General features: G+C 33.2%; 1 protein-coding gene and 1 long non-coding RNA gene across 5 annotated transcripts; both read right to left on the reverse strand.

Moving 5' to 3' along the window:
- Positions 1 to 786: 786 nt before the first annotated feature.
- On the reverse strand, positions 787 to 7,224 carry LOC131616556 (uncharacterized). Of its 4 annotated transcripts, none has more exons than XR_009288118.1 (13): positions 6,660 to 7,220; positions 6,509 to 6,581; positions 6,317 to 6,412; positions 6,092 to 6,233; positions 5,534 to 5,656; positions 5,220 to 5,362; positions 3,641 to 4,028; positions 2,888 to 3,071; positions 2,777 to 2,807; positions 2,337 to 2,565; positions 1,884 to 2,016; positions 1,529 to 1,634; positions 790 to 1,267 (listed from the first exon to the last, which is right to left on the reverse strand). It is a non-coding gene; the product is annotated as an uncharacterized LOC131616556 (long non-coding RNA). The 4 variants fall into 4 exon arrangements; XR_009288119.1 differs by having other exon boundaries at positions 791 to 1,267; positions 3,641 to 3,767; positions 3,975 to 4,028; positions 6,509 to 7,217; XR_009288120.1 differs by having other exon boundaries at positions 787 to 1,267; positions 1,884 to 2,121; positions 6,509 to 7,224.
- A 1,799-nt stretch (positions 7,225 to 9,023) lies between these two features.
- Positions 9,024 to 10,555, reverse strand: LOC131619997 (uncharacterized). Its single transcript, XM_058891025.1, has 3 exons — positions 9,932 to 10,555; positions 9,527 to 9,700; positions 9,024 to 9,407 (listed from the first exon to the last, which is right to left on the reverse strand). The coding sequence occupies exons 1-3, from the start codon at positions 10,553 to 10,555 to the stop codon at positions 9,024 to 9,026; spliced, it is 1,182 nt and encodes a 393-aa protein (XP_058747008.1).
- Between the last annotated feature and the right edge of the window lie 268 nt (positions 10,556 to 10,823).

The raw sequence follows: 10,823 nt of genomic DNA on the forward strand, positions 1-10,823 counted from the left end.
GAAAGAAGAGATAAAAGAGATAAATAAATAAAACAATTTGTGATGTTTGATAGAAAAGAGAATAGAGTAGTATAGAAAGAAGAGATAGATGTTGAGGGAGAAAGATACATGGGTCTAGAGGGAGTATAATGATAAGAGTCAACAGTAAAAGCATTAGGAACATTATTTGACAGCTGCCTTGGTTACCACCCGTTGGTTCAAATACAACTCAGAATACATTTTTGTAAAGATAGATTTTTTCTTATATCATTTAATAATTATTTCATAACATTATTTAAATATATAATCTCATATAAATTATAAATAATATTATTTAATAACATCATTTCATAATCTCATATCAATTAAGTAATAAAATATATTAAGTAATAAAATATTTGAGTATCAATATATTTTTCAATATTTAGTAATAAAATGTTTAAGTATCAATATCTTTTTTAATGTTTGAGTATCAATATTTTTCAATATTTAGTAATAAAATATTTGAGTACCAAAATTTTTTTAAAAAAAATTAGAGCCATCATGAATAACAAAAATTGTTATACTTAAAATATATTAAGTATATTTAATTTTATAATTTAATGTTATTAACTCATAAATTAAAACTAAAAATAACTATTCATATAGTTCATTATAAATTAACTATTATTTAAATGTGAAAAGAATAACAAAGGAAACAAATTAAATGCATATAATCTATATTTAAAAACTTACATAAAAATCAAATTAAAGACAAATTAACTACTATTTAAATATAAAAAAACAAAAAAAAATAACAACTTAAATACATATAATTTATAGCGTCCATTAAGAACACGATAACATAAATAGTATTAAAAATAATTTAAGAGCAATAAAATTTCATAATATTTCTTAATATTTCATTTCAGGAACATAGTAACATTGCATAAAGATATTTAGTTGAAAACTTAATAACCCCTCCCTGTGTAGCAGAAAGAAAAGTAATTCTGGCGGGAGTATGAATTATTCATCAAAATGGCACCTCAAATGCTCTTTTTTTATGTTGAAACCTGTGTATAAAAGTGCAGCAGAAATTCTGTAGTTTCAGCAGGTGTGGACAAGTGAGGAAAATAGCCATCATTAGTGTGTCTTTTCAACTGTTGTAGAGTGTATAAAATATCACATATATATGTGTACTACTTTGGTGTACCATTAATCCCATGCCACTGTTACTGTGTACTGTCTGCATTAGGTATACTGTGCGAAGGTAAACCTACCCAAAAAAGTAGATAATACATCCTGTCACCTGCAACACAAATTAAATAATCATAATTTCCACTGTGCAGCAAAGTGGTTCCCTATACAAATAATAATTCAATTGTATTTCTCTCTTGACCCTTAGATTCAAATCAACCCTCTCCCCATTCAACTCTAAAGAAGCAATGCAAAAGGAACAAAATAGCATAGCAAACTAATCAAGTCTGCATTATTTTTTTGCCAAGATAAGTAGTTTGCACCACACAAAAAAATTGTGCGAAAATTAAAACTCCATGTTTAAGGTGCATACGAAAATTCTATTCTGATGCAGTGGCTTGCTTCAGATATGCAATAAGATCAGCACGATCCTGAGGCTTCTTAAGACCAGGAAACACCATCTTTGTCCCTGGGATGTACTGCACAAGAACAAAACAATAAGTAAATCAGTGCCATACTTGGTCGAACAACACTTTTACAACTTTACCTTATCAATATTATATATCCATAATAAATTAACAGCACAACAACTTATTCATAATAGAAAACTCTAAATCCTGAAATGATAATGTACAAAGAAGCATCAAACGAATTATAATACCCACTTGACAGAGACATTTTTATGTCATTTAAAAAGAAACACTGAAATACTGATCAATATGTTGTACCTTCTTAGGGTTAAGCAAGTAATCATACAGGGCTTTCTCATCCCATTCACAACCTTGTTCTTGTTAGCCGCAGAATAGAAGTATCAAGGAGTTGTCCCAGATTGTCTCCCAAACAAACCATTCAGATTGGGTCCTAAGGTTGCGAACAAATAAAGGAAACAATTTTATGTACCTTAATCACATACATTAAGTTAAGGAACCAATAAAGCCATATTACACTCTTCAACATACATATACCCTGCACTATACAGTCACAGACATAAGAATATAACCTTTTAATGAATAATAATTTGTAAAATGAAATAAATCATGCAAAAGATTATGTCTCACTTAGATAATTTAACTGCAAGTGTAATAATTTCAATTGAATATGTATTCCTAGACAATAAATCCAATATCATCCTTTTTGGTAGTGTCAAAACCATGATGTCTTTAAGACTAAACAAAACTAACCTCAATGCTTTCAGATTTGTCAGTCTTGACTGTATTTTCTCCTTATCAATAGCTTGTTGCAGCTGCTTCTGAACCAGATTTAACCAGAAAATAACCTCTTTTGAACCCCACTCATCATTTCATGGTTATTCATGTAACTATCTGCCAGGGAGTGCAATAAAAGCATCAGCTTCTTAAGCCACTGCCGCTTTCCGCTTACGCATATCGGAAACAACTCTTACTTCACCAACTGTTTCTCCAAATATTTATCAAAATAGACCAATTACAACACACTAAAATGACAAAGTTCTACATAGAAAAAAACAATAAATTGTTTCCATGACAGAGGAACAAACTCCATAAATCCATTCACCACTGTTCTTTGGCACAAATTCACAAAAACCAGGAGGCATGAATTAACACTATAATAGTAAAAAAAATAGTAGTAGCGGCAGAAATACCTCATGAGGCATGAGAGCTTTTGGAATAACCCTGTAATTTCATAGTGATATCAATCAATAACAATACAAATCTAACAAACTGATAACAATCATTAGCAACATAAAGCTTACACAGTTAGGTTATATGATTCACGACTCAGTCCTCGATGAATAGCAGGACATTAGATTGAAACAGGCAAACTTCTTTCATGGAGAGGCATCTCGCTTTTCTTTGACAACCCTTGTTGCCATCCTCCGCTGCTTCACTCTCTTGGCAAACTTCTCCCACTATTTTTCTCCAAACATATCTAATAATCTGCAAAAAAAAAATAAAACAATCACAAAAAAACCCTAATCTAATCATCTGCAAAAATAAACCAGATACAAAACAAAAACCAGGTTCTATTATACAAAAATTATGAATTTTGACAAATATAACAAAAAAACCAGATTAAAGATAAATGATTTCAAAAAACCAGATGCATGACAAAAAAAATAGTTAAAGAACAAATATCACAAATGAATAAACTTTCAAAAACCATTAAACCAACACAAACATCATGACACAAAGTTTAAATAAAAACCAGGTTAGGTTATACTCAAAGTTTTGATTTTTGACAAATATAACAACCATACCAGATTAATGATAGTGGATTTAAAAAAACCAGATCCCTAAATAAAAATAAAAGCAGTTAATGAACAATAATTAACAATGAATAAAGTTCAGAAACCATTAATGGTCAAAGTTTTGATTTTTGACAAATTTAACAAAAAAAACCAGATTAAAGGTTCTGGATTTCAACACAACTTTTCATATGCATTAGGAAATAAAAAACCAGTTAAAGAACAGAATCAAGAACGAAGAAAGTTCAAAAATAGTCTTACATCGTTATCAACGACAACCATCTCAAAATGTTTCTTATTTTTGTTAACAACCCATTTGTGATGGATTCAAACGACTATTTTCCACATCTCCTTCATCTCATTGATGTTCTTCACGGGCTCAAACGGCCTACCCATATGGAACTCAAAAACCAAATAACGAATTAAAACAAGTTAGGGTAAAACAAAGTTTGAGAAAAGGAAAATGTTGTTGGTAGAATAGAGAGAGGGGGAGAGAGAATAGAAATATTTTGAGGAAAAAGGAAAGATGATGGAAATACTGTGAATAGTATGCACATTGGGAGCATAAAGTTTAGAGCAGAGTTGGATTCCTTACCCGGTACATTTCTAAAGCTGTTGTTCATGTCAGTTGCTTTTGGTTCAAATGCAACTAAAGTGAGTTCAAATAATATAAATATAATCATTTTCATCTTATAGCCATGTAAAGGTTCAAATAATATAAATATAATCATTTTCATCTTATAGCCATGTAAAGGATGTTTCTAATGTAACCAAAATCAATTAAAAGTCTGACAAATGGTTAGATTAGACTCAAATTGCCCCCAAAATTGAGACTTGGCACAAAATTAAGCAAGGGTGTTGTTGTCTTTTCCAGAACAGTTTTCTTTCTTATATTGTAGATGATGACACACTGAATTAGTGGTAACCAGTAACTATGATTTAATTATGGACATGAATTACCTTTACATGCAGATGAGACATCTTATTATCATTACTTTAAAAAAATGTCCAACTCTAAATAATTGCCTTTAGAATATTGTTAAAGAATATAAAAAAAAAATTACATAATTTCGTGTTGAAAATATCTTTTATTGCGATTAGTATTAATTAATAATATTTTATTTTATTTTTGTAGTATGTCACTATCTAAATGATATGATTCACTTTTTTGGTAAAAGAAATGATTCATTTGTATCATTTTTATGTTTATTTATGAATGATTGGACTTTTCATCATACTAATAATAACTTAATTTTAATTTGGAATCCGTCAATCCACAATATTTTTTCCATTAAAATTTATTTAGTTATATTAGCCTCAAAAAAATTCTTTATAAAAAGCTAAATTAATGTTGGTGATTTTAGTATCATCAATGTATTTTGGTAGTAATTTGATTTACTGTAGGCCGATGTAATTATGCGTTAAGCTTGAAACGAGTTAGGGGTAGTGCGGAGTGCACGCTCGTAGAGCCAAACGTGCAATTGAATACGAATAATAGAAAAGGGGTTCCAAGGGGCGGAGCCCCTGGCGGGGTGCGGGGCAGCGCCCCGTCGGGTCCAAGGGGCGGAGCCCTTGGCGCAGTGGCGGAGCCAGAAAAATTATCAAGCCTGGGCAGTAATAACCAAATCAAACCTAATTTACACAGGAGCACAAATGCATTAAAATATCACCACGGCTATTTAATACAACATGTTTCATAGGGACAGATACTTCATAATCAGTAAGAGACCAAAAACCTTGTGTTAATTATTATTATGGATTAAAAGAGAAAATGATCATGAAGCATTTGAATGTTAAAATATATTGCAATCAAAAGATTTGCCAAGAGTGCTAAACAAACCTGGTTTAATATTCTACGGAGCAATAGGCTGCAGTAAGTTGTTAATCGAACCTTTGGGCTTCACAAAAACTCCCTCTCAAAAGGGGACCTCAAAGAGCAAGGATTTGTATTAAACAAACCTCATCTTCCTTGCAAAAGTAAATCTGCAAAGAATGAAAACATTCTTTATTTTTTCACTGAATGAGGCTTTATCAACAAAGCTAAAGTAGGTATTGATATTCCTAACATTGATAACACTTGCGCGTTTCCATTGAAGAAACAGACTATTTATTATCAAAATTCAACCAAGTCTTAGGTTCCAAAATGAGTCATACCTTACAACCAATTCTTCCCATTGAAGCGGAGTTAGAGGATCTCTTAAAGTGAAGCACTGCATATCCTTCCAAACTAAGGAGTCCATCCAGATCATCTCCTTGCTAGCAGCCACAGATCATTTCCTTCAAATGACAATCATTTTCTTATAAAAAATCAACTTCCTTATGAAATCATTTTTGCACTATCACTTTTACTCTTTGGTGTTTAAATCTTTAAAAAGGAAAAGAAATAGCTAATTTACACTCCGAGAGATATTGAATTACACTTTTCTCTATATTAACCAAAGTGTTGTAGTTATTAATGTAAAAAGATAGAAGTGGGAACATAAGTTTCTAGCCCTTAGAAGAAACAGTTATTTTGGTCTCTAAATTTGTGATACTCTAATACTCTAGCACTATAGTCCTAAGTTTTCTTGGTTTCTAAATGCATCAACATTATAAAAACATTCCTAAGTTTTCTTCTTGGATCAGTAATTTCATGGACCAAACTGATCATAATTTTAAAATATGAAGTATTAATCGCAGTCTGTGTTGTAATATCAGCAGCACGAAAATTACCCTTAAAACATGCCAACATATAAGCCAAAGTTAAGTTTTTATATATCAGTAGCACAAAGACCAATTTGACTTTGTTGAATAAGATGCAGCACAATTCATTTTAACCATACAAGGTACATCTTTCGGAGCATGATCAGTATTCCTGCAGTGCAGATATTCATATTAAATCTTTAGGTTTTGAACAGCATAGAAGAGACTAACAAATTCATAAAACTATTTTTCTACCTGCATCATTATTTATTCATTTAGCTACGATCTATTACCGCGAAAACAGATGTGACACAACGGTTTATGAAATGTGAAGTCAACAAGAAGTAGCACCTAAAACAAATTAAAAATCATAACTGAAATGTGAAGTCAGCAAGAAGTAGAACCAAGAAGTATAAGCAAAACAAGGGAAAGAAGCAAGAAATCGACCTATGCATTTCATCGAACATGTGGCGTGCGAGTTTCAAAATAGCGATAACGGCAGAAAAAACTAATTCACAGGCTGCATCATCATTAGTATAACAATTTAACATCCCATCACAAGAAAATAAAAACATAATCAGAAGAAAAGAGAAGAAACCGGTGGAGGCATTTCATCGAACACTTCTTAAGCATATGTTGTTGGGGCTTGAGGCTAGAAATCATGACTGAACCAAAACTATGCGCGAATCCAAACGAAAGTCCAAGTGATTGTTGAGCATGTACTGTTGGGGCTTGAGGCTACATGAGGAAGAAGAGCCCGGGCAAGTGCCCATCCTCGCCGGGCCTTGGCTCCGCCAGTGCCTTGGCGGGGTGCGGGGCAGCGCCCTGCCGGGGTCCAAGGGGCATAATTGTTTTTCCGAAAATGTGTGTCTGATCGTTTCTATTATTGGTCTCCTATATAAGGAGTCTTTTGGTCTCGATTTGGGATACGAAATTACATACTTCCTCTCTACATTCCGATCTGCTCTCTATTGTCAGAAACAGATTGTTCTTCAAGAATTATCCCCGCAAAGATTTCGTGAACCCGACAAAAATAAGGTCGAAATACTTTGTTCAGAAAGTGAACAAATACGATTCTTGAAGATATCCAGGATTATCATACCATTTTTCTAACAATTAACATATATTTTAAATATTTTTGTGAATGCCATGCCATATACTTTTGAAAATAATATATTTTTCGTCATATTGCAATTTTCACCATAGATATATCTCAATCATTTTGTTAAGCTGCTATTCTAATCACAAAAGTTAAAGTTAAAGTTTTTAGTAATAATAATAAAGTTAAAGTCTTTACTAATATGATTACGCTAAGGAAAGTGAATTTAAACCGAAGCAACTTTTATGACTTGGGTATTTTTGCTTTTTTCTAGCCATATTTTTGTTACTGTTTATGAACGTTAAGTAGTGTCTCTTTTGATAAAGGGAAAAAAAGAGTATATGCAACTTGGCCTTATAATTTTTTCATTTTATATGAAGAAAAACATGTTTACATGTGGAGATCTTTGTCATTACATTAGAACATTAAGAGTTGGAGTACATGGTATGCTTCCTAGAAAGGAGACAATTTTCTATTGAAGAAAATACTATGATTTGGAATATACATACAAATACAACCAATTAGGAAGTAGGAACTACAAATTGCAAGTTAGGTCAGGAATCAAAATATCAAATAATTATGCAAATATTTTAATTAGTTTTTTCAAAACTTGAATACACAACAAGGACGGAAAAAAAATCCCGCCTACAAAATATATTACAAACTAATTAGAATTATGAGAGATAAAATAAAGGATCTTTGTTAAACTCGTAAAAATTATAAATGGGGTGAGTAATTTCTCCAATGAACGATCATTTCCATATCAATGACTTGATATTCCAAACCGTATTATCGACATTCCAAACTTCATTCCGGAAGCATATCCCATTTCTAGATAACCAAAATATCCACAAAATTGCTAACTAAACCAATCCACTTTTTCCCTCTTTTACCATTTTTTTTTTTTACAAAAGGAGTATCATTCCATGAAACACGGTAAACAATCTTCCTCCAAAATATCTACTGGGTTTCCCAACCCAACTAGTAATCTCACTCCAAACAACCTTCACCATGGAACACTTAAAGAAAGAATGATCACGACTTTCCGGAATAATACCATAAAACACACACTTTAGATTCTCTATAGACAAAGAAACACCCCTAACCACTAGTAAATCCTTTGTTGGAAGCCTATTTACAAAAAGTCTCCATCCAAACGCCTTAATTTTGAAAGGCACTTGAACTTTCCAAAGCAACTCCAAAGCAACATCACATCTATTAGACGGACCATAAAGAATATGCGAACCGGAAAAGTGGTTATAACAAGAAGCTACGGAGAAATCACCTTCCGACATTCTACTCCACCGCACCACATCCCTCCCCTCAATTTGGGCCTCACGGCCAACCAACATATTACGGAGAGAACCGAGTTCCGCCAACCAAACTGGACCGGACCCCTCCGGTAAAATGATACCGCAATTCCCCCACTTCCACTCACCGTTCACCCACCCATCCATACCCACCACGACCACCATTTTCAAAAAAGACACCGAATATAAATTCGGGAACTCATCCTTCAAACACAAATTATCCAACCACCTTGCCTCCCAAAAAGGAGTGGTATAACCATTACCAATATCGAATCGGCAATGGGTCACTAAAGGGTCATCAACCATAGGTTTACCAAGAGAAATTAAATCTTTCCACCACAAAGAAGAGGAAGAAGAAGAAAACACGGGAAAAGAGTAATATGAAGAAGAAACGGTAGAAGACATACCTCAACAAAAAGACTTCATACAAAAATTTTCTTGACTACTCTGAAAAATACCCCCTTTTTACCAGTTGAAAATTTTGTTGGGAGCCTGTCGTAGATCAATCTCCACCCAAAAATTTTAACCTTTGATGGAACCTGCGCATTCCAAATTACTGACAAAGCTTCCTTACCCCTCGTTTCCTCCACCCCACCCACACAGCCCTACAAAATCTTAGCATAACCACAAACACATGATGACCTTCTAACAGCCAAATAACATCATCACGAATCTGGCACTTTGGTTTAACAATCACAACAACAACCAATAGATCTCTCATTTCAGCACTGGCAACCGCATTCAATCCCCTTAGACTATCCTCTATTTGCCACAACCAACAATCGCTCTCCCATCTTCCCATACTGTTCACTCTGCAGGTTACATTTACCACAATCTGGTACAAATTTGGGAAAATATACCTGAAAGATCTATGTCCAATCCATCTCATATTCCAAAATGGGACTTTAACACCATCACCAATTTTAATAGAAATCACCTATGTAAATACATCCTCTTCCGTAGAATCACCAATTAACATCAAGTCTCTCCACCATAAAGACTCTAAGGATTTCCTTCCACCCCTTTTTTTAAACAAAATTCTACCATTTAACCCACCATATTTCTCCTCCAGTATTCCTCTCCAAATTGAATCATCCTGTTTAAGGAACCTCCATAATCATTTGGTAAGTAAAGCCTTATTGAATAAAGCAACATCTTTAATCCCCAATCCCCATTCATCTTTATGTTTACAAATAGTTTTCCAACTAATCCACTCAATACCTTTCCTTTCTTCAAAATTATGCCACAAAAAATTCATCTGGATTTTTATGATCTCCTGCTCCATTTTAATAGGAATTTTGAAGAAAGACATTTGGTACAACGGCAAATTAGTAATAACATAATTTAACAATTCAACCCTTCCTCCAATAGACAGCAGTCTCCCCAACCAAGGTGACTATTTTGCTTTCATACTTGCTATAACCGGATTCCAGAAACTAATTCTTCTATGATTTCCCTTACTGTTAAACCAAGGAACTTAAGATGCATACTATTTAATTTGCACGACAGAAAATCTCCAACAGCGTGTATAAGTGCATCTTCAATACCTATCCCAGACAATTTGCTTTTCCACATGTTGACTCTCAAGCCCGATACCATTTCGAATCCTCTCAGAATTAATTTAATAGCCCACAAATTAGACCAAGTACCTTCTCCAACTATTATGGTATCATCATCAAATTGGAGAAGATCATATGATTCTTGACCATTGATTGTAAATCCTAAAAAATCACCTCTTAATGTAGCCCTTCTAACCATTCTAGCCAATCCTTCCGCATCTATAGTAAACAGGTAAGGAGACAACGGGTCTCCTTGCCTTAACCCTGTATAAACATTAAACTCTTCAGTAGGACTCTCGTTGACCAAGACTGACATATTACTTTTGAAAACTCTACCCTTCATCCATTTCAACCACCTAGTTCTGAATCCCATATTGATCAACATTTCTTTTAGAAAAGCCCAATCCACACAATCGTATGCTTGAGCGAAATCCACTTTAAGTAAAACACACTTCTTCTTCTTCCTTTGTGCATAATACACAATCTCATTTGTGACTACCACTCCATCTAATATTTGTCTTCCCATAAACGTTGTTTGGGACTTAGATATCAATTTACCAATTACTTTACTCAATCTTGCAGCCAATAGCTTTGATATAATTTTGTATACACAGCCAATGAGACATATAGGCTTATACTCCTCTAATTTTTGTGAAAACTTAGTTATATTAGGTCTAGGGATCTCTTTAAATAGTCTTCAGCAATCCATGGGCTTCGAGACACTTTACTTGATCCACAAGCTGAGAGCTACAACAAATCTACAGAGAAATATTTTTGAATCTTGAAAACAATTT

The sequence above is a fragment of the Vicia villosa genome, linkage group LG7, assembly GCF_029867415.1.
Source record: "Vicia villosa cultivar HV-30 ecotype Madison, WI linkage group LG7, Vvil1.0, whole genome shotgun sequence".
In the NCBI taxonomy this organism is placed as follows: Eukaryota; Viridiplantae; Streptophyta; class Magnoliopsida; order Fabales; family Fabaceae; genus Vicia; species Vicia villosa.

Coding starts and splice junctions, on each gene's coding strand:
- LOC131619997 (XM_058891025.1), bottom strand. CDS start 10,555: ATGGGAAGACAAATATTAGATGGAGTGGTAGTCACAAATGAGATTGTG. Junction 9,701..9,931: donor TTAAGTTCCTTGGTTTAACA/GTAAGGGAAATC, acceptor ATAATTTTGAAG/AAAGGAAAGGTATTGAGTGG. Junction 9,408..9,526: donor AATACTGGAGGAGAAATATG/GTGGGTTAAATG, acceptor GTATTTACATAG/GTGATTTCTATTAAAATTGG.